Consider the following 23,510-nt stretch of genomic DNA (forward strand, 5'->3'; position numbering starts at 1 on the left):
GCTGTGTGAATTAAATAATTAACTTAAAGGGGTTAGTGCTCTGCCTAGCGTATAAATGCTCGATAAATGTTAGTAATTATTATTGAGTAATATTTTTGGAGGAATTGCTCTATTAATCTTTCAGGCCCTCCTTCCTTATGTTTTTTACTCTTTTCTGTCCCACTCTCACTCTGTTAACTGCTAAAGATATATGATTAATACTTGGAGTCAAATTGACAGGGTTTATGGGGAAGACTTACCTGCTAAGAGTTCTGGTTTGTTGCAACATAATCTTGACGCTAAGGCTTTGCCCACATTGCAGATATCTGTGTCTCCCCAAGTGGTAATCTGATTTACAGATTATTCTGTATTCTGCCTCAGACAAGATCAGTGAGTAGGTGCCCCTGTGTGAGGCAGAGAACTCTAAAGCTACCAGGGAAAGCCCTGGAAACCATCGGATCCAGGCTTTTGCCCCCAAACACTGCCACCTTTCAGTCTTCTGTAAAAGGATAGTTGTCTGCTTTTTCTGTTCGGAAGCGTGGCGAGGGCTGTTCTGTTGTGAATTCTCAGGATCCTCTGAGGAAAGGTGTTCGAAGGAGCTGTAGCAGGCATGCAGTCCAGTACTTCTCTCACCGGCCTTCTGGAGGGTGTGTTAGCCTGTCCAGTGTTGTGGTGGGAACTGGGGTGCACGGCTCAGGCAGGCACAGGCTCCGTCCTTATGGGACTCCCAGTCTTCTTCACGTGGTGCTGGGAGCCCTATCTAGTGACCTCTCAGATGCCAGCCTGATTCAGCGTGTCTAGTGATAATAAGTACGCTATTTCCCAGGACAGATCTTTCCCGTGTCACAGTTATTCATGGTTTTCAGAGTTAGACGGGACCAAGGAGTTCGTCCTTTCCAGGATAGTTGTTTCTGGACTTAACTTTGCAAGCGAACTCTTACTCAGAACACTAATCTATAAAATGGATAACATTAGCTGTGCGGAAGGGGTGGCCCTGCCCACTGGACCGCCCCTCTCACTTCCCTACGGGGCCCCTCCTTGGATCCCTAAGACCCTGACCCAGGAATTTGGATCACCTCTAACAATTAGAAAGACTTGTCCTACATTGAACTGCTCAGATTCAGGCCTCTGGAAGAGCATAGTGTAAATCCGCCTGGTTTTCTTTATAAAACCCTTTCTGAGACTTGAAGAACACCCCGTATGCCCCTTGCTGCTGACCTACACCTTCTTGTCTCCAGGATAAATCAGCCTCCTGGCCTTTCACCTGTCTTTAGGGGCCACGTTCTCAAACCTTGAGTCTGGAAATTCTTTCTGAAGTTACTCATTTCTTCTTCTGGCCTGGAAACTGGAGACAGAACTTTAGTCACCTATCTTTGGTGAATTTGAAGTTGGTTTTTAATTGCCCTTCCTCACACTCTACTTCCCCCAATTCCACCCTCCCTCCCCCGCTCCCCCCCCCCCATCCAGATGGACTACTTTGAACCTGTTAGAGAAAAACTGTTCATTATCAAGTTTCTAGAAGAAAAAAGGTGTTAAAGACCTGGCCCTCTTAGATGGAATGACACAGGCAATCTCCATGTAATTCCCATTTTAGGGCCTGGCCCGCCAGCAGCTCTCTCCCCATGGAGGCTTCCAAACGCTTGTCAGCACCGCAGGGCAGGGCCTAGCAGCGCATCCTCTAGTTAGCATTCTGGTGGCAGATCGTGTTTCAGGGCCCCTGGCGATCTGCACTGCGGAGACCGCCTGGCGTCTTGTGCGGAGCAGATGAAAGCGGGCGTCTGAAGGCCCTGCTGGCTCCTCTGGCACACGCACACGCACAGCACACTAATCCTGCACAGCCCGGGGCCCTTCGGTTTCAGGCCCCAGCCGAGGGAGGGCACGAGGGATGGGGCCGTTGCCGACATGAAAATCGAGGACTTGGCAGCTGGAAAAGTTGACGCGTGTTCCCTTTCATCGGAGGCCCTAGCTTCCTTCCACTCATTTTAATTGCCTGCCCCGTGGTTGGTTTTGCTATTAGGTTGGGAGCATCGATACCTTTGTTTTCACCCTCTGTCCATATTTTATATAGAACAGTGTGTTCAAATCGAGCTTGAATTTAATTTCATGAGCTATGTAGGACACTTAGGAAGTAGGACTTGGTGATAATATCTGGCTTTCTGCGTTTTGCCATCTGTGCAACACATGGAAAGTGTGAGATTTCTGTTCCTTTGCATGAGGGATATCATGGAGGGCATACAAAATAAAAACTTGTCTCCTGGGTATTGTCACTGCCACCCGGAGGCTTTAACCTGGGGCCTGTAGACATCGGAGGAATCGATGGCATGATTTGGGGGCTCCTTGAACAGACTGAAATTACATGCAAATGTTTGTGTATAAATTCTTGTTCGCATTTTTCTGGAGAGTTTTTAAGGCATCTGAAACCAAATACTGATTAAAGATGACTGAATAAAGGTTTCAAGATCCTGAAATTGAACTAGCTACATTTTCTAGGCAAGGCTTACTATATTAGTGTTCATTTCTTTTGTTTTTAAGAAAATTGCCTTGAAAATCCTGTCTTAAAGCAAGCCAGTAACTGAAAGTCATTCTGTCTTGGTCGTCTGATTGAGGACTGAGGTGGTTACCTTTTATGCGCTATATGCTGTGTGGGAACTGAAAGAAAACAGAAGGGCGCCATCTAGAGGCCTGAACAAAAATCTCACCACTTTCCAATCAGGCTCAGGCTTCCTCTCTAGCTGGGGGTCTTTAGTTGTAGTAACTTTTTTTTTTTTTTTAAAGTAGGCTCCATGTGCCCAATGTGGAACCCAACATGGAGCTTGAACTCACATCCCTGAGATCAAGACCTGAGCTGAGACCAAGAGTTGGACACTTAACCGACTGGGCCAACCAGGCACCCCAATTGTAGTAACTTTTTAAATTAGGAACATTTTTTCCTCTCAAGTAATTGCAGATCACAAAGGTGTGTGGCAAAGATATTTATAATCCATCCAAATGCTCCAGTTGGGGGGTGTGGCCTGGCTACTTTGGAAACATAATTTTAATAAAAGTATAATGTTGTAGATGGCATTTACTCTTTCATAGGCGTTTAGGTTTTAGGATCTACACTGCATTTGAATATACTTTTAATTATAAAGTAAGAATGATTGATGCCTGCTATAAAATCATTTTGATATAGGGACTTTCCTTTTTGTATTTTCTTTTAAAGCAAGAATAAATTTAGAATTGAGTACATTGTCTTAATTACTCTTTGTATTCCTTTTAATATGGTGATTTAGAATGGTGTTGCCACATGGTGCAGAAACTGTAGGGTTGCAGAGTTGAATTCACTCCAGAAAAATAGATCAAACAGGATTTATATCCACATGAAGCTATATCAAGGGTGGCTAGGAGCCTAGCTCTCCAGCCCCAGCCCTGCCATCACTTTGCAACGTTGAGCACGTTCACTTGTTTCTTCTTTTATACAGGGGGCTAATAATAGAAGCTAATTTAGGGTTGTTGAGAAGAGTAAATGAAATAAAGTTGTTAAGCACAGTGCCTTGGACATAAGTCTTTTAAAATTAGCACTGATTGGTTACTACTGTCATCACTGGCCAGTTTTATTTTCAGGACCAATGTCATGAAATGGAAACTGTTTTAAAACCTATATCTTACAGAGAATTCTGTAGTTATTTTAAAAAGTATCTTTTTTTTTATTGAAACATAACTGGCATTACAACACTGTAGTCGTCTCAGGTGTACGACATAGTGGTTCAGCGTTTATGTACATGATGCGCGACCACCGCAAGAATCTAGCGACCACCATCTGTCTGTGGCCGTGCGAGGTTACACTGTCCTTAGCTGTATTCCCAGCGCTGCACATTGCCCCTTCACCTCTTACTTCTTTTATAACTGGAAATGTGTGCCTTTTAGTCCCCTTCCCCAACTCACCCGCCTCCTCACCCCCCCTTCCCAGAACTTCATAGTTTTAAAAAAGCATTTTTCACGAACACAATCTCGTTTGATTAGAGTTTCAGTAAATATTGGTTCATATACTCAGTAGCTGTTGGTTGAACTCCAGTTAGGTATAATCACCATCTCTGGTATTGGAGGTTTGGTACCAGAAACATCGGTGAGAAAGACACGGGCCTTACGTTGTGGTGGGGGAGCTAGACAATAAAGAAGTAAATCAGAGGGCTTCAAAAGAAGTCATTTGTGTGGAGAAGATTCGTGTGGTGGAATAGAGGGTGACTAGAGGCCCACTTGAGATTGACGAGGTGGCCAGAGAAGAGCTTTCTGAGGAAGTAGCATTTAAGTCGTCTCCTGAGTGACGAGGAGCCAGCCATGTGAGGGTCCGAGGAAGCAGCGGGCGGACAGGCCGCCGGTGGGAGTGCGCTGAGCGTGGGCACGGTCCGTAGAGGATGCCGGTGCCGCTGAGGCTCGGGGAGCCGGAGGGAGGTGGCAGGAGGCTAGGCCAGAGGCAGAGATGTGGGCCTGGCGGCTGGGGACCTTGGGCTTCGTTTTCTGGGTTGCGGGAAGAGACTGGAGAGTTGTAGGCAAGGTGGTGCTAACTCAGATTTACGTTTTAGAAATATGCCCTTTGCTTCTCTGTGGAGAGCAAACTGTAGAGAAGCAGAGGTGGGCGCGGGAAGACCAGCTGGGAGACTTCTACAATAGTCGAAGCAAGAGCTGATGGCGGCTGGGATGGAGAGGTTAAATGACTGGCCGGGGGGTGGGTCCCGCCCGCAGCCCTGCACAGTCCACAGGCAGCGTAGCGCTTGGCAAAGGGCGGCAGCCGAAGCGTCAGACTGTCTGGTTTGAAATCTGACTTCATGAGATCTTGGACACATTTCTTGACTTCTCTGTGTCTCTTTTTTACCATCTCTAAAATGGCGGTGATGATGGGACCTTCCTGCTAGGATTACTGTGAGGTGTAAATGAGAGCAAGTAGTTGGTAAGTGCACCAAAGAGCGTCTGTTAGTACTGCTCACTCTTACCATCGCTGCCACCTCCAAGCACAAGTACGACTCCCTCATCACCCTCAGCACCCCCAGTTTACACCTGAGAAAACTTAGAGGGGGGTTTTGAAATCAAAATGTAGGGTTCTTGATCGTGAATCCATTGTACGTTCTGTAGCATAATACGTAGTATGAGCCGTCGAAGAAAAATACTGATCTGAGTCTCTGTGGCTCAGAGCCCAGTTGTGTGCACCTGTGAATGTTTAAAAACACATTGAGAAAATGATAAATGCGGCCAGCAGTGGAGTCGCAGTGTGTGGTAAGGGGCGCCCTGGGCCTCTCCCCCACACCTCGGACCGCTGGAAATGTCAATGCTGAGGTTTGAAGAGAGCTCTGGACACCAAGCCAGACGCATTAGTAGGCACGTAGTAATACATAGAGAAGGTAGAGGTGAATGTTTCAAGGACCTTGTAAGATACTGGATCTCTTTAGAGGACATTCAATTCTCTCTCTCTCTTTTTTTTTTTAAGATTTATTCATTTTAGAGAATGAGCGCATGTGTGAGCACACAAGTGGGAGGGGCAGGGAGAGGGAGAGAATCTCAAGCAGACTCGTGCTGAGCCTGGAGCCTGACGTGGGGCTCGATCCTAGGACCCTGAGATTATGACCTGAGCCAAAACCAAGAGTCAGATGCTTAACCAACTGCACCCCCAGGCGCCCCCAGAGGACATTCAGTTCTTTATTAATTGTGCTAAATGGGGCCGTACATCATATAAATAAATGAGACCCAGGGATTATCTCTACACTGTCTGGTCAGACTTTTAATGGAGGTATTACCCCAACTTTTCTTCACCGCTTCCCACCTTTGCCGGGTCCCTTGCGCAGTGAGCAGTGACATAGGTAAGGAGCAAGAGAGAGAAGTGAGAGCAGAAGCTGGAGAGTCCCTGTGCTTGGCTTGCCTCGAGTCCCTCCGCCACTGCGGTGCGCCCCTCGCCGAGACTGAAGGCGCGCCCTTCGTATGTCTTGCAGAGTGCGAGCACCTGATCCGCCACATGCTGGTGTTAGACCCGAACAAGCGCCTGTCGATGGAGCAGATCTGCAAGCACAAGTGGATGAAGCTAGGGGACACGGACCCCAACTTTGACCGGGTGAGCTGAGTTCTGCTCGCCCCGGGGAACTCCGCTCAGAGCTCCAGCTCTCTCTCTTGCATGAGATTGTCATCAGGCCGGGACTTGAAGAGGGCGGGTGCTGGGAACAAACTGGTGTGTTACCAAAGCAGCAAGGGAAGCAAGCAGCAGGGAATTTTAAAGCAGCCGAGTTGTTGGAGAGTTGTGATACCAGGTGCCTACCACTTGGCCCCAAATATCACCAGCCATGGGGACAGCTCCTTCCTCTTATCTTTGTGGGTTCAGTTCAGCGCCTTCGACAGCATAGCTTTATTTAAACCATCGTGGCCATCCCAAAGGACCTCAGCAAAACAGGGATCTTGTCTGCCTACAGCTGAGTACCTATAACTTTCTTGCTTAGGCTTTGTCTGAGGCCAAAAGTATCCCAAGCTAGGGGCATGAAACAGCTGGTTCCTTATAGACAATCTGCCATCGTGACGTGTTTAACTGGGGCTTTGATAGCTTGCCTCTTTTTAATGTCACAGTTAATAGCTGAATGCCAGCAGCTGAAAGAAGAAAGACAGATAGACCCCCTGAATGAGGATGTCCTCTTGGCCATGGAGGACATGGGCCTGGACAAAGAGCGGACGCTACAGGTATCTCTAAAGGCGTGGAGGACAAAGTGAGAGGTAGCCACATTCCCTCTGTCCTGCCTTTTCCCCTTTTTCTCCTTCCTGGGAACTTTCCCTTTTCTCCCTGTTCTTCTTCCTCCGCCCCTCTCTGAGCCTTGACAAGAAGGTGCTTTGGTCTTCTAATGTACTATTGAGAGGGTTTGGGTTATTGACATGCCATTTCACCAGGGTTTTTTACTCTTTTCCCTTCTCCCTTGGTAGTCATTAAGATCAGATGCCTACGATCACTATAGTGCAATCTACAGCCTGCTGTGCGATCGACATAAGAGACACAAAACCCTGCGTGTCGGAGCACCTCCTGGCATGCCCCGAGCCATGGCCTTTCAAGCACCAGTCAATGTCCAGGTGGGCGATAACTCCAGTGACCTGAAGCAGGACAAGTAACACAGGGGAGGAGGGGATGGTTCGTCATTGCTCACTAACTCACTCTAAGAGAGTTTCCTGTTCTTCCTTACCTCCGTCCCGTCCTATCTGTCATCTCTTCCTTTGTCAGAGGTCAAGCAGAGGTCAGAACCTTCCTCTGACAGAGGATGGAAGGGTATTCCAGTACTCAGGAAGGACAGCAAGAGTTGCATTTTATTTTATTTTTTTAATAAATAGCCAATCATTGAGAGAGACTGTTTTCCCTAAAGAATGCTTCCTTGTTGTAGCTTCTGAGGGCAGAGGAACCAAAGACTCAGAGGTAGAAACGTAGAGTTTAGCAACCAGGAATCCTTTGAAAGACCATCAGTATTTCCACCTAGCGTGTAAGGTAAAGGTGTATACCTATGTGCTACTTTCTAGGCGGAGCAGGCTGGTACCACTATGAACATCAGCGTTCCCCAGGTGCAGCTGATCAACCCAGAGAACCAGATTGTGGAGGCAAGTAGTGCCCTCAGATAGCTGTCAGCCGAAACCACTTTCTTCCCCATATCTTTGCTTCCTTGCTTGGCTGCTTATTTCGAATTCCTTCTTATTTCTAATTTGATTGTATTTCCTTCCACCTCAGCCGGATGGGACAGTGAACTTGGACAGTGACGAGGGTGAAGAGCCCTCCCCTGAAGCCTTGGTCCGCTATCTGTCCATGAGGAGACACACAGTGGGTGTGGCTGACCCACGGTGAGTATCTGGTGAACAGCCCTGATTAATACCACGGTGGAGAATTCCCACCTGACTTTGAGATCCTACCATGGCTTGTTTTTCCTACTTTGTTGTAGCTCCTAGATGAGATGGAATCCAGTGGCCAAGACATGTCTTTTTCTAACCCAGTTCAGGGTCCCGGGTAGATCAGACTTGATGTGACCAAAGAATTACAGAGCTGTCCCTGGTGGATTGGGAGCTGATAGCCACCATCGTGTCCATTAATCACAGTACTTTGCTGAAGAGCATATAGCATCTTGGCTCATAAAAATTGAGTTCTTCTGATCTAAGTCACATAAAAGTACCCCTTCAAATTCATCTGAGTTTGACAGCTTTTAGAGATACTGTTTACTATGTCTTCTAATGCAAGACTCATCTAAGAAAGGAGGACAAATGATACGGTGTAGTTTATGTGAGTCAAAAATTAAATTAAGTGAGCAAGAATCCAAAAACATACCAAGTAAGTACCAGTTTCCCACAGCGTTTCTCCAAAGCAGTCCTTCAGTGTGCTCTCTGATGCCCTCACACAGGGAAATGTACCGAAGGCTGGCTCTCTGTTTTTGTTCTACATTTGAAGACTTTCAACATTAAAAATAGCCTTACCTCTTCTCTGGATATTTCCTTTACTGTGTTGGGAAGAGACGGTTATGGCAAGAGTTCTCTAGAGAGTTCAATTAGGAGCGCAGCTAGTGTTCTTATAAATACCTATTTTCTCTGAGCAATTTCCAGAAACGCCTCCCGAGGCCTGCTGGTTGTTTGCTCACGTCTCTCATTCTCGGCCTACGATCAAACAGGCAATAGGGGAACATTCTGGCTTCAAAGACCATGTCAGCTGCGAAGGGGTGGAGTCCTGTGTCACTCTGTTCGTGGAAAGATCTCTTATTTTAACGTGTGCTGTAAACCTTACTCTTAGGGCACGACAGCCCCGCACATCCACCACTTATCTGTCCCATCAGCACCGACAGGAATAATCGCATTCTTTCCCTGGTGAATCAGTTGCTACTTCGGGCAGCCATTGTTTTAGTGGATGGTCTGTGTCCTCTAGAAGCTTGCTGTTCACCTCCAGGCTTTGAAAACCTGAACTGGAGTGGTGCCAGGACTTCCTCTTGGCTCAGAGCTGTTGGTTTTACATGAGTGGTCAACGAAGAATAGCAATCCCCAGTCCCAAATGGGAAAATGGCAGAGAGCCACTTTCCATACACTAGGCTTCTACTTGCTTTGGGGTCTAAGAAGTACAAATTTAGGAGGAAATTTAAAAAGTTAAAAACAAAAAACAAAAAAAAACAACAATTTGTGCCCAGCTTAGCAGTTTTATCAGTTTGGGGTTATAAGCACTTTGGAGTGAGACTGTTAACCAGACTTCTCTGTCATCCTGTTTTCCATCAGCACGGAAGTTCTGGAAGATCTGCAGAAGCTCCTGCCCGGCTTTCCTGGAGTCAACCCGCAGGCTCCATTCCTGCAGGTGGCCCCTAACGTGAACTTCATGCACAACCTGCTGCCCATGCAAAATTTGCAACCGACTGGGCAGCTCGAGTACAAGGTACCTGGATGTGGGAGAGGGCTTGCCCCCAGAGAAACACATTTGAGCTTCCTTTGAGAGACTCTGAGGGACCTTGCCCAGGACGTAAGGGTATATCCTTATAGAGAAGGACGATGTCTCTTGCACGGCAGCCTGGGTGAGAGGGAAGATCAGTCTGTCCGTACTTAAAGGATCCCTTAGTTTCCGTAGATTGGAGGACGGCTGTTTTCTCCCTCCTCCCTCCCCACCTTACCACCCCGCCCTGCCCACTGTACTTGTGACAGGAGCAGTCCCTCTTACAGCCGCCCACCCTACAGCTGCTGAATGGAATGGGACCCCTCGGCCGGAGGGCGTCAGATGGAGGAGCCAACATCCAGCTACATGCCCAGCAGCTGCTGAAGCGCCCACGGGGACCCTCGCCACTTGTCACCATGACACCAGTGAGTAGCAGCCCAGCGCCCGACCTACTTTGTCAGAGGCTTTTGATAAAGAAGCTGTGGGCTTAGGGCTGGGAACCCAGGTCACCCACCTAAAGGTCTGAATTTCCTCTTCCTCTAAGCTCAGGATGCTCAACGTATTCCCATTTTCTTCAGGCTCGTAGAACTTTCCAGACTTAATTTTTGGCTACCTTCTTTACTTAACCAAATAATTGCCACTCTGAAGTCAGCTCCTGGCGAGCATCATCCTCAGTGGGGCATTTCCGGGCACCACTGCTAAGTGCCACCACAGCCCTACAGCCCAGCAGTCTGGTCACCACGGCCTGACTGACTCAGCCCTCTCACGGTAACTCCTCCCTGCCCAAGGGCAGTGGTGCCTAACCGTTTTCTCTAGAATGAACCACTCTTCACCGACCCTTTCTCCTTTGATGGACATTACTTCGCATTTTTGGTACAACCTCGATCACTCAATTATTTGGCTTTTGTAAGCTCTAACCTAGTCAGTTGGTATCTCTCAATCCCATCTTTCTTATATACATATATATAATGGTCACATTCAAAGATTCTTTTCCTCTACTGGGTTCTGTTTATTTCTGGTTATTTTCTTGTCATAGGTACACCCATTCATTCATTCATTCATTCGTTCATTCCTTCATTTAATCTCACAGGACCATGCGATTGGGTGCTCCATCATATCCACAGCCCTTCCTGGGTGTTTTTAGGGCAGCGCTTCTCAACGGACCTCTTGTCCGTTTTCAAAAAGGAGGTGTTCAAAAGGGAGGACATTTTTTCCCCTTCAGTCCATCATGGGATTCATCCTTTTATAAAATACAATAAAAGTGAATTATTAGAGAAATAAAAATTTTAAAACATACAAAATACAAGGCTAAATTTTCAACAGACAAAATTACCTGTTAAATTGCTATAAAAGTTTCTAAAAGCTTACTCTTTATTTCTGTACTAACCGTATCATGGATTGGTAACACAACAGTGTGAGAACAGCCACGGGCCCACCGTGGGCCGTGCTTTCACTTAACAGGGCTGTCGGGCACAGGGAAGGGTGTGTCCGTAGTTCTTAGCCTCACTGAGCTTATCATTTGGGGAAGGCAGGACCAACCTGTGTGCGGTGTTGGACTAATAGCAAAGGACCATGTGTGAGTAAACGCCCGAGTGAGTCCCGTGGACCGGGAGGCGGCAGAGGCGTTCTGGGAAGGGCCGAATCGGTGCAGGTTATGAAGGATCAAGAACAGCTTTGTGGGAGGTGGAGAGACTTCTTCTGTCCACTCTAACTATTCTCGCCAAGGTCACTAACAAGCTTTTGTTGATAAATTCAGTGGACATTTTTTATCTTTTGGGCCTGCCAACTGTATCAGTCACTGTTGGCCATTTTTTCTCTTTGAAATATTGTCTTCTTTTGGCTTCTGTGATACCACATTCTCATTTTCTTCCTGCCTTTCCTTTTCAGGTTCCCTTTCTGCTTGTGCTTTGAAGTTGGTGAAACCCCAATTTTATCTTAGGCCCTGTTTCCATTTCATTTTACATACGCTCTCTGACTGATCTTATCCGCTCCCATAATTTCTGTTACCAAGTGATTCTCCAGCCCAGAACGCTCTTTTCTTCTGAGTTCTCCATTTTGTATAGATGACCGCCTAGCGCTTAGACTTAGCTCGTTATCCCACTAGTACTCGACATGTCCTCAAATTTGAATTTGACATGTCCTCAAATAACTGCAGGTAACCTGTTTCTCCTCCTGGGTGACAGTGACGTGCACTGTCGTTCTCCTGGTCACACAAGCTAAAAATGTGGGATTTCTATTTAACTCTTCCCTCCCCCTCATCCCCATATCAAGTCAGTTATCCGGCACCTTGCTTCTGTCCTCCTCCACGGCTCCTTCCTTTCATCACTGTCATCCCTTGCCGAGACTAACACAGTGGCCTCCTCACGAGCCTCCTCGCCTCCAGTCTTTTCTCCTCATCCCCACCACCAGCCCTTTCTACACTGTAACTCAAGCAAGCTAGTTTTCTAGAGTATACATCTTGTAACATCACATCCCTGCTGCAAATTTAGTGTTTCACCGCTGTCCTTCCTCAAAATATACTTCTTAATGTGGCATTCAAGGCCGTCTGTAACTGGCCGCTGTGTCCCTCTCCTGCCTCATCTGTCGCCACTTCCCGCCTAACCCTGTTCCCTCCAGTCTCGTGGAACTATAGTAAGGGGTCTGGACAGCCTCGCATTCAAGCAATGGAATTATTCCCAAAGTTTTAGTTTTGTTTTAAAACGATCTTCCATTTTTTAAAAAGTGCTTTCATAATAATCGAAGTCTGACTTTCCCTGCTGTAGCGCCTGAGGCGTGGAGCTTGTGTGAGCACGAGGCCGTGAGGCGCTGTGGAGGACGCGCTGCGTTCGGCAGCCCTCACGTAGATGAGGGGAGTCACAATAATGCAGGCATGGCGGCGGTTCTCACTGCTCGGGTGTGTTTTGGTGGGTAATAGCTATTCTAAAGCCTTGAATTGCAACTACACAATTATATGTTATATACTAAAATGTACTTTTAAAAAACCGTGATGCTTTTTTGGCATGAAAGACATCTAAACGCTGGTAATAACATTAATATGAAACAACAGACCAGTTCCTAGACATTCCAGGTAAACAAGCTTCTACTGTATTTTCAGGTCCTCAGACACCTGCAGGCCTTCTCTTTTCTCTCAGCCTAGAAACCCCAAAGGCTCGTGAGCCTTCTCCTCTATGCGTGGCCAGCTCCTGTTTCCCCTTCAGGTTGCAGGTGACGTGTCCCATCCTCCAAGATGCTTTCCTCAATTCCCAAGGGCCCCCTCGGTTCCTAGAGGACCTGGTCATGCTGTTCTGTAATCGTCTGCTTCCTTGTCCCTGTCCTCCACTAGACTGTGAAAGGAGGGCAAGAGCTATGTTTGTTAATTCCCATTTCATCCTGGAACATGGTAGGCATTCGCCTCTTGTTGGATGAGTGAGCGAAGATGAGTCAGAGGAAGAAATGCAAATTAAAATCACCTGAGCGAGGTAAACATGGAAAGCTAGAAAGGCATGTGGAGGTTCCGTATAACCCGGGGGCCCTAGGAAAGTTTCGTAAATAAGAGAATGGCCAGAAAGGCCTGTCTGCAGCCCGGTTTCTAGAACCGAGCGGTATTCCGGAAGAAGCGCCGCCTTGAGCTTTTCCCCCCTGTGTCTCCGCAGGCGGTGCCAGCAGTTACGCCTGTGGACGAGGAGAGCTCGGATGGGGAGCCAGATCAGGAAGCTGTGCAGAGGTAATGTGGCACCGGGCAGTGCTTGCAGAGCGCCCTTGGGCAGGCTCCCCTGCAGCCAGCGAGAGGCCACCCCTGCCCAAGGAGGTGGCCCAGTGCAGCTTCGACACTTGTGTGGTCTCTTTGCTCAAGCCAGATGGCATGTTCCTCCCCACATGGAAGTAACAGAAGACTACCCAGAAAATGGCATTTCTGTAAGCGCCATTGGAAGTCCCCTAAGTGACAGCAATAACCATAAGAACTTTTTCTCTCCTCCCTCCTTCCTTATCTGCCCCCCTGCGTTCATATTGCAACTCTGATAGTATTCACAAGGTGCAAAGCCTGCTCCTACCTGCCAAGAACTGTTTACTGAAAAGGAATTGGAGATTTGGGATGACAGTGATCCTAGCTAGTCTGGCCATGGACCTCTGGCATGGACGCTTCCTTTCCAGGAGAATGAATACCTCTTGTACTGTTTGCTGTACGCTTCCTCCATCCCCTTGTACCAACAAAGAGATAATGAAAAAAAGAATATGGGATTCGGGCCAGGGACAGATGCAAATATCCATGGTTGCCAGAACCTTGTTGAGCGATGCCTAATTCACAGAAAACGGCAGTGACCATCGGGCGTGCTGTGCTGCTCGTTTCACTTCAGTCTCGTTAGCCGTGGTCCCCGCTCCATGCATGCCCCCTTGTGGGAGTCGTCTTTCTTATTTCCCGGGGGGGGGGGGGTTTGACCAGAATCCAGCATGTATTTTCCCAGAAATACAGGTGTTCTTCAAAATTATATGTTTTTCCCTGGAGGGAAGTTGAAATAAAATGGTTTTCACGGGCTCTTGGGGAAACTTTGGGTGTCTTTATCAAATGGTTATTAAAACCACTCATGTCTCACTCTTTGGCAAGTTCACGTACCACTAATTGCTCTATAGTCTGTTAACTGTTTTTAGCTTAAATAGGCAAAGTAGTTAAGAATGAAGCAAGACCATTTTTTCTAAAAGAACCTGACGGTTGCTGGCCAGTCCTCTCTTCTTTACCCCCAGTAGCTCTGTTTGAGAGCTGCTACTCAAAAAAGAAGCTGGTCATGTTTGGAAAGAAGAGTGGAGGACAGGGTGGTGGCAGATGGGTCAGCTTCTCCTACAGTTTAGCCAATAGAAGAAAAATTGTCGTTAACTTTTTTTTTTTTCCTCCTCTCGATGCTATTCTCTGTAGTTTGCTGGTAACAGGGCTTACGATGTTGCAAATGGGCCCCTGCTGATGTCATGAAAAAAAAAAGTTAGGAAACTTACTGCCTTTCTCCCTTAATTAGACGGTAGCGTTTCACTTTATCTTCTTTGTCTTGGACTTTACTTCCTCCAGCTCCACCTTCTTTCTTCTTTAGACCAACATGTCAAGGGTAAAGCCCATCCATCCTGACGTCATGGAGAGGGACGGTGACGCTTTTATGCGTGCCCCAGAAGAGCGGCAGTGGCCGAGGAAGCCGTCAGCTAGATGAAGGGGGCCTGTGGCTTATTTTTGGTATTAACTAAGTAGTGCATCCGATAGATCTTTAGAATGAAAGTCTTCAGCTTGTCAACTCCTTAGCTTTGAAACTTCTGTTTTCTTGCCTTGCCTTTTCCCACCCCACCCCCCAAAAACCAATTCTGAACATTTCATGTGGTTTCATTTCTTCATCCTCTAGAGAATTTGGTTCCCTTGGGACAATATCAGTTTTTCTTCTCTGATGATTGACTTACAATCATGGGGTATGAGAGAAGGGGTAGTTTTGGAAATCACTCATTGCCGTGACTTGTGAGGACAGTCTCAAACCTGGCGGGCCATTGGGATCTAGAGATGTACGTGAAGTCCTTCTGAATATCTGTCTCTCTTGGCTCATCTCTAGGAATAATCCTTAGGGCTCATTTCCTCTGACTTGTATTTTGGAAATTTGGAGGGACAGGAACAATAAAATTAACAAGTGGGACATAAATGCTTCTATCGAATGGAACGAAGGAAGGAAAATCGATCTTCTTTGTGAGCCACATGTTTCCTCTCTTCTCTTAGTGGCTGCTCTTAGGTTCGAAATTCAGCCACGTGAGTGGTAAGCCAGCTTTTGTTGGCCGGCTGACCACGCGTCACTTTCATCCAGCCAGGGGTCTGTTTGCCATGGAGCCCTTTTTAAGCTCTGGCACTATTTCATTCTGAGTGCTTTGGATTAACTTCTAATGCTTCTTGCAGAGGAATATTCCTGTCTGTCTTTTTTACTATGAAATGTGCTCCTGCTTGTTGCAGGTACTTGGCAAATAGGTCCAAAAGACATACACTGGCCATGACCAACCCTACAGCTGAGATCCCACCGGACCTACAACGGCAGCTAGGACAGCAGCCTTTCCGTTCCCGGGTCTGGCCCCCTCACCTGGTACCTGACCAGCATCGGTGAGTAGCCCCGTGAGCTGTGTGAGCTCCTTGAGGCTCAACGGGCAGGCACCCTTCTTGCTAATCTTACAGTGACGGTGACAAGCATCGAGGCTTTAAGTAGCATCCTTGAGCTTCCATCTTCTCAGCTCCTTGCACTGAGCAGTGCACAGGGCCGTGTGAGAGTCTTCCTTCCCATTACCTCGTAGACATGTTTATGGTCTGCAGTTGATTCCCGTGATTCTGGGTGTTGACTCATAGATGAAATTGAACTTGAAACCTTCGAGGAAGTGAATTCTCAGAGGACAGCCGGACATGGGAGGATTTGGAACCTTATCGGTAGACTTGACCATTCATCACCATCGCCTTCAAAAGAATGAGCATATCTTACCATGTCACCACTGAACAGTGAGCTCGGACATGGAGGAAGATGCATCCCTCTGAATGGTAGAGCAGAGGTACTGCGTTCTCTGGAGTGTTGTACCCGAGAAGTCATTCTTGCAATAATAGTGTGATGGCTGAAATCTTTTAGTAGGTCTCTCTTACATTTGTGTAATTCATCCTCTTGAAGAAGTAACAAGCTTAACCTTCCTGGCCAAGAAAACTTCCTAAAACTGAGTCCAAGTAAGCCTGGAAGCACAGGGGTGTGACACTTTGCTAGCAGGTGATTACCTTCTGTGAATACTCGATGACTAAAGCCCTTAGCTTTGTCCCCTCTAAAGCCGTCCCCAAGCTTGTGGGCCACACTTTCCAGGCCACCACCAACTTCAATCTTGCTGGGAGGACAATGAAAGCAGTCTTACTTGAGACAGTTGAAAAGCAGTCAGGTTCCAAGGAAATGAAGTTTATAAATGTGTTGTTATGAACTCTTGTAACCAGCTCACACACTGGCAAGCTTGACACAATGTTTTTATTGTGGCGAGTAACCCATCGGGCGTCCTTATAATCAGCAGAGACCGTGGACTCTGCGCAGACAGAGACTGAATTAGTGCCCTGTTGGCACTCTGAGAGAAGGCAGATAAACTGTTCTAGATGACTGAGAATAATAGATCGGTCTGGTCGGAGTAGCAGGAATGACGGCTCTCCAACAAAAACTCCAGCACAGAGAGACAGTGTTTTCCTAAGGAAAATCTCTCAGGACCTACACGGTGAGCGCACTGCAAGAGAAGGGACTTGGGGTGATTGTTGGAGAGGTGCCTCCCCGCACACGCCCTCCCCGCCCCTGCAGCGTCCTCCCCCCAGCCCCCACCCCCGCCGCCTTAAATTTTCCATGATTTCTCAACAACTCTGAGCTCACCACTGTTACCCAACAGAACCTTTCTTTTTTCTCCCTGTCTCTGTCTTCCCTGCGTCCACAGCCTGACAGTTGTTTAGCCTTTGTCAGGGTCTGTTGTTTAGCCAGAGTCCCTCGGGTATGCTTGTTTCACTGTACGTGGTCCTCAGGAGAGCCTCCTGTCGGGGAAACGTGAGGACCGGCACCTCTCCACAGTCAGCCTCTCTCACGACTCCTCTGCTCTGTGTCCGTGTGTCTAGTGAGGAAGGCCACGTGGGCCACAGCTCCCTGTGTGTGTGGTTGCCACCCTGCCTACAGTCACCGTCAAGGCCTTGCCTGCTGGAAACGTGTCTGCCGTCTGTGTTCGTGTGAACACTCGTGGTGGAGTGTTTCAAGGGTTTCCTGTGGTCAAGCCAGTTGGAATTGGAATGAATGCTTGATGAGTGGCGGATTGTGCAAGGCGGGGAATTTATGCAAACTCAGCCTGTCTCGATGGGGTTCCCGCAAACACACGGCAACACCAGACACTGAAGGTAGTCCGCAGAGGACAGGAGCCCCTTGCAGGGCCAGAAAACCCTGGAAATGGGTGGCCTAGACAGATTATTGAATTCCTCTCATTTTCCAGAGGAAATGATTCAAGAACGGCATATGTACATCTATTCTTCTGGGGGGTAATTCATGAAGTCCGGCATGGAGACAGAAGGAGGGGTCTGATCAACCGTTTCAATCCTGGAAGTGTGTCATTTTAAAAGCTAAAAAAATGTAAAGCGTAATTTTAAAAAAACGAACAGAAGATGGATTTTATCTAGGTGGGGAACCAAGTTCCTGTTTGAAAAGTGTAGCGGGAATGTCGGCCTGATACGGGGCTGTGCTGAGTTTGAACACGATTGCTAATAAAAATAAAACACTATGGATTCTGTGAGTGCTTCCAAAACGAGCAACTCCATCAGAACTCTTCCTCTGAAGTTCCTGTGCCCGACTGACCAGGGTCAGTCTCTGCACAACCCAAGCTTCTGGAAAAGTCACGAATTACCTGGGCCTGGGAGAGCAGCTCTGAGGGGGGAGGGCGGGTTTTGTGCAGACAGGCTGAATGAACCCCTTGCAGAACACAGCTTTCTGAGTGAATCAGGAATGGGCCCATTATTAGAAAATATTGACAGCATAAGAATCAAACTTTAGGAGAAAATAGTATTTACTGGCTTTGACTCTAGACCCCTGAAGTAGAAACAGATGTAGGAAGTACTGAGGAAGTGCTCCCAAAGGCGACTCTCATGATCCCTGTTTCTGGAGAGTGTCTACCACAACCATACGTCTTTTGTGTTACACGCGTGTGTCTGTGCTCATTTCATCAGCGCACTGCTGTGTCGAGCTTCCGGTAGAGCCTGAAACCCAAGTCATCATTAACAGAGGGTAAAGGGCTTGCCCTCCCGGCCACATCCGAGGACCGCTCCGCACAGTCATCAGCCCCCCCACCCCCCCGACCCTCCCCATCTGCATTGTATTTGAACTTGCTTGTCCACCTGCTTCCTTAGCCTTGCTCTGCTTCAGTCCAGAGCGAGTAGCTTTCAAGGGGTACATCATTTCACCCATGGTTCAGTGTGATATCATCTCTGCCCTGGACATGAAACCCTGATCCTTTCCATCAGCTGCTGGAATGCCGCCTTGGCAGTCTTGTATCTGCTTACCTCAACCCATAAGCATCTCTTTCTGATTAGGTAACGAGTAGAGGTGTTAGCTTCGAACTCCCATGCTGTCTTAGGCGTTCCTTATCAATAGCTTGTTCTTTCTTCCTGTAAGATACTGGCTCTGTTCTGACTGAGCTGTGGGATTTTTGTCCGCACGATTCCTCTTTCACTAGGAGGTCGGGGGGAGGCGTGCTGCTCTGTGAAGTTAATTTTCACAGTGGCCAGCTGTGTTTGCGTTGACCAGGCACGCAAGCAGGATCTTGAGGCCCGCATTCCTTAAGAGTGTGCCATCTCCATCTGGGGATCAGAAGTCCCCCTATCCTCCCACTTGAACCTCCACCCTCCACTTTCTAGCCCAGAACCTAGGACTTCCGAGCCAGGCCTTTGCCGCAAAGCTGACTGTAGTTTCCTTCTGGTCATTTGGAGAGTGCTGCTCAGGGAAAACTGGGTCAAACAGTGAATTTGAGGTTTCGAAAGGCACTAGACAGACGTGATTATAAAAGCCAGATCTCCTGCGCAGCTTGGCCTGAGGGCCACTGAGAAGCTCTTCTCTCTGACCTAGTATATCTGTAAGAACTGGATGTATTTGATCCCAGGACCTCACCAGGCTTGGAAAGTAAGCCAGCTAAAGGTAAGTGGAAATGGAAGGTGTGCAGCTGGAGTTCTCAAAAGGGCAGCAGGCTAGGGCAACGACCGGCCTCTGGAGATGGCCTGGAAATGGCGTAATGTGCAGGGCTGCACGTGCAGCCAGCCGCCTTTGCGTTCTTCTGGAACAGCAGTCCCTGGGTGATTTGGTCCAAGCCCCTGAGTCCTCGCCCCTAACCTTCTCTTCCCATGTATTCAGCTCTACCTACAAGGACTCCAACACCCTGCACCTCCCCACGGAGCGTTTCTCCCCCGTGCGCCGGTTCTCAGATGGGGCTGCAAGCATTCAGGCCTTCAAAGCTCACCTGGAAAAGCTGGCCAACAGCAGCAGCATCAAACAGCTGCAGCAGGTAATGGGAGAGGCGGCAGGCACCTCTGGAGAAGCGTGGGGAACACAGAGCAAGAGCGTGTGGAGGACTGGGGTGGCAAATCTCTGCCCCGTCCGTGTCGAGGTTCAAATCTGTGTAGCTTCCTCACGCTATTTCCTTACTCCTTGGTATGTACGGCTTTCCCCAGGCTCAGACGTCCTCCCATCCTCGTGAAGGGCCTAGATTTTCCTCCTGTCTCTGTAATTTTTAGAGAGGAATTTCTGGGTGTGGGTTTCGGTGGGAAGCCCCAGCGAAGGTACTTCTAAGCAACCTTGGCATTGCTCACATGATTTATGGGCACTGGGTCTTGCTGGAGCTTGCCGGCATTGTTACCACCTGGCATCCTCTCCAGTGGGTATGGAATGGTGCTCCCAGAGGAAGGAAGGGTACCTCCAGGCTTCTGTAAAGGGCCGGCTTCCTTTCTGCCTTCCCGATGACCAGGCTTCAGGCGACAGGTGCTCTGCACACAGATTTCACACCGGACACTTCCACTGGCCCACGGGCCACCCGTGGTGTCTTCCATTCCTTCACCCAGCACGGAATGTGAACGTGTTTAGGACACGAATACCTATATACCTGGGTCGGTTGCTCATGGAGGACACTGCTCTTCTCTTGGGGCAGATCTGCATCTGCTGACATCACTGCCTGGGGTGGGCCTGGCTGCACCCCATCTGTATTACCTGCTTTCCCTTCAGGAGTGTGAGCAGCTGCAGAAGATGTACGGGGGGCAGATTGACGAGCGGGCCCTGGAGAAGACCCAGCAGCAGCACGTGTTGTACCAGCAGGAGCAGCACCATCAAATTCTCCAGCAGCAGATTCAAGTAGGCCTTCACTCTTTGCTCTCTCCAGCTTGTTTGGAGTTTGCTCTCAGGCTCGTTTGCCTGTGAGTTTTGGAGGAGATCACGCAGGGCAGAGTGGAGTTATGTTTATGGTTGACATGTTTGAGGAAAGGTAATCGAACTTTCGGACAAAGCACAAGAGCATAAACGTCAGTCGCAGATAGTTCTTTCTGTTTCTTCCCTTCCTGAGAAGAGCTCTGATTGACCTTCAAGCTGACAATTATTTTTCTCCTTTCCCCCACATGTTTAGGATTCTATCTGTCCTCCTCAGCCTTCTCCACCTCTTCAGGCTGCATGTGAAAATCAGCCAGCCCTCCTTACCCACCAGCTCCAGAGGTAATGAATCACTTGTCTCACGCCTAAGCTGTTGCCTCGGTAGCTTGCCATCCTTGGCCTGCTTCTTATGGGAGAGACTGCCTGATGTTAGCATTCGTCTTGGATGAACCTCTGTGAAAAGCAGAGAGATCCATTTAAATGGTAGCTGCCTCCCTGAAATCCTGACTGTATTCAGTCCCGTGCCACATCCTTTTCTTAGCCCCACAGACAAAGTAATCTGACAGTCATATAGGCCAAGACCCAGGCCCACATGGCCTCTGCCTCTCTTTGGCTGGGAAGATGTGGATAGATCTTACATACACTGTGGTAGGGGGTTTATGTATGTTCTTCTAGCCTGGAGGCTTATCAAAACGTAAAAAAAAAAAAAATAGTTTCAGCTTATGTGTAGCGTATGACTGAGAGTAACGTCAAGGTTATGCTGTCACCTCAGGAAATTTACTTATTTATCTGGTTTTGTTGTTTTTTAAGGTTAAGGATTCAGCCTTCAAGCCCACCCCCCAACCACCCCAACAACCATCTCTTCAGACCACCCAGTAATAGTCCTCCCCCCATGAGCAGTGCCATGATCCAGTCTCACGGTGAGTGTCGAGGCTTAGACTGAACCGTGCTAAGCCTCGTGGAGAAAGTGAGTCTAGTCTTGGGCGCCACAGGCGTGCAGTCGTGTTTAAGGGTACAGGCTCTCGGGCCAGGCAGCCTTGGTTTGAGTCCCGGTCCCCCTGACGCCTTAGCTGTGCGAACCTCAGTAAGTTACTTGACTTCTGCATGCCTTGGCCTCTTCAAATGTAAAAGAGGGATAAAATAGTATTTAACGAATAAATACATGAAAAGCACTTAGAGCAGTCTGTGGCACAAGATAGTTCTCCATAAAGGTTAACTATGCTGAATTTTCAATAAAACCCCCTCCGATCCTACCAAATAAAAAAGCCGCTGCCGAACCCTCCGTACTGTCACGCCTCTGGTTGGTTCTCCATCGTACGTGTGGCTCCTCTCTGTGGGTGTTCAGGAGGAGGGTGAGATGAGTGGACCTGAATTGCGTGGGTCTTTCTTCAGGGACAGTGACCTGAGGATTTAGTATTCCCCAGACTGGTAATCTCTTAAGTAGCGCCACGCCATCGAGAGCCCCTGAAGAGTCTGGATTGGTCTCTAGGCCCTTCCTTCTCGATGTGCAGTCCCCCGAGCAACGGTATCAGCAGGAAAAGTAGAGTCTCGGTCCCGCCCCAGACGTGCTAAATCACAGTCTGCATTTCAGCAAGATCCCTGGGCCATTTGTATGTACATTTGAGTTTGATAAGCTCTGCGCTAGATCAGAGCAACTCAAAGAATAATCCAGGACCGCCTTGCAGAGCCACTTACTGAAAATACAAATTCTTGGGGGTAGGACCCAGAAATCTGTGTTTTAACAAAGTTCTCCAGATAAGTCTTCCACACGCTGCGGTTTGCGAAGCACTGGTCTAGACGGCGTCCAGTGTGAGTGTCATCGCCGGCTCCTCCTGCTTCCAGCCAGCAGTTGACCCAGGCATTCGGTCACGCTGGGGTTCCTCTCTTGCAGGCGCTGCCTCACCCTCCCAGTTTCCAGGCTTACCGTCCCGCGGTGCAGTCTACCAGCCGCAGCCCGAGAGCTGCTCTCCGCCTCCCAACGTGGCCCTGACCTGCCTGGGCCTCCAGCAGCCTCCGCCGTCCCAGCAGGTGACCATCCAAGTACAGGAGCCTGTGGACATGCTCAGCAGCATGCCGGGGACAGCTGCAGGCTCTGCGGGGCGAGGCCTGGCCATCAGCCCCAGCGCCAGTCAGATTCAGATGCAGCACCGCACCAACCTGATGGCCGCCCTCAGCTACGGGCACCGGCCCTTGTCCAAGCAGCTGAGTGCCGACAGCGCGGAGGCCCACAGGTAGGGCTGCGGGCGGTCACCAGCTCTCTGTCTAGGTGATTTGAGTGGGAGGAAGCCCCTTAGCAGGGCAAGAGGAGAAGGGGAGGAGCGTGAATCTGGCTGCGCTGTGCTCGCCTCACCCTTTCTAAAATCAGGGGTGTGGGTTTGGGGTGAACTTGAAACCTGTTTATTGACCCAGCATTAAAGTGCTAATAATGAGACAGAGAAGGAAAATGGTAAAGCTGTCTTCCTGTTTGTCTGCAAAGAAGAAAATGGCCTATTAGAGGAATTTCTAAAAATGCCAGTTCCCCCTTGTCTATTTTTTTAGGTTTCTTTCCCTCTCTGCCCCTCTTATTCTAAGAGCTTGGTGCTTCTTAGTAGCTCAGATATGCTGTAAAATAGGCCCAGTCGCTCTCTTGAAGCTGGAGCTGTCCCCCCCCACGGTGCCCTGCGTCCCCTGGAAGTGACTGGAGAAGCGAATGAGAGGACGAGTCAGGATGCCGTGCGCAACCCCATCTTCCCTGTCACACCCCACGTCCCTGTCCCAGGGTTGGGGGGGCTCCCTACTGAGGAAGAGGAGTAGCTGTTCCCCAGGGGAGTCTAGCGCACTTGTCACGCGGATGCCTGGTACTCACTCCCTTTTGTGTCTGCAGCTCGAACGTGAATCGGTTCTCCCCTGCTAACTACGACCAGGCGCATTTACACCCCCATCTGTTTTCGGACCAGTCCCGGGGTTCCCCCAGCAGCTACAGCCCTTCAACAGGAGTGGGGTTCCCTCCAACCCAAGCCCTGAAAGTCCCTCCACTTGACCAATTCCCCACCTTCCCTCCCAGCGCCCATCAGCAGCCAGCGCACTATACGGCATCGGCCCTGCAGCAGGCCCTGCTGTCCCCCACGCCGCCAGACTATACGAGACACCAGCAGGTGCCGCACATCCTCCAGGGACTGCTCTCCCCCCGGCATTCGCTCAGCGGCCACTCGGACATCCGGCTGCCCCCGGCGGAGTTCGCCCAGCTCGTGAAGAGGCAGCGGCAGCAGCAGCAGCAGCAGCAGCAGCAGCAGCAG

General features: G+C 48.9%; 1 protein-coding gene across 5 annotated transcripts in view; it reads left to right on the top strand.

The window, feature by feature from the left end:
* SIK3 (SIK family kinase 3) overlaps positions 1-23,510 on the top strand; it is a 238,827-nt gene that overhangs the window by 203,443 nt on the left and 11,874 nt on the right. For 2 of the 5 annotated variants that reach the window (XM_040631197.1, XM_040631198.1), the window contains exons 7-21: positions 5,940-6,058; positions 6,562-6,672; positions 6,910-7,053; positions 7,492-7,569; positions 7,697-7,806; positions 9,214-9,367; positions 9,631-9,786; positions 12,994-13,064; positions 15,309-15,452; positions 19,234-19,384; positions 20,098-20,223; positions 20,492-20,577; positions 21,046-21,155; positions 22,127-22,466; positions 23,099-23,476. In XM_040631197.1, the coding sequence (XP_040487131.1) occupies positions 5,940-6,058; positions 6,562-6,672; positions 6,910-7,053; positions 7,492-7,569; positions 7,697-7,806; positions 9,214-9,367; positions 9,631-9,786; positions 12,994-13,064; positions 15,309-15,452; positions 19,234-19,384; positions 20,098-20,223; positions 20,492-20,577; positions 21,046-21,155; positions 22,127-22,466; positions 23,099-23,476 (2,278 nt within the window). Of the gene's footprint in view, positions 1-5,939; positions 6,059-6,561; positions 6,673-6,909; positions 7,054-7,491; positions 7,570-7,696; positions 7,807-9,213; positions 9,368-9,630; positions 9,787-12,993; positions 13,065-15,308; positions 15,453-19,233; positions 19,385-20,097; positions 20,224-20,491; positions 20,578-21,045; positions 21,156-22,126; positions 22,467-23,098; positions 23,480-23,510 lie in introns of all 5 variants that reach the window. The other 3 variants (XM_040631195.1, XM_040631200.1, XM_040631199.1) reach the window with 3 other exon arrangements.

The sequence above is a fragment of the Ursus maritimus genome, unplaced genomic scaffold, assembly GCF_017311325.1.
Source record: "Ursus maritimus isolate PB19 unplaced genomic scaffold, ASM1731132v1 scaffold_16, whole genome shotgun sequence".
Lineage (NCBI taxonomy): Eukaryota > Metazoa > Chordata > Mammalia > Carnivora > Ursidae > Ursus > Ursus maritimus.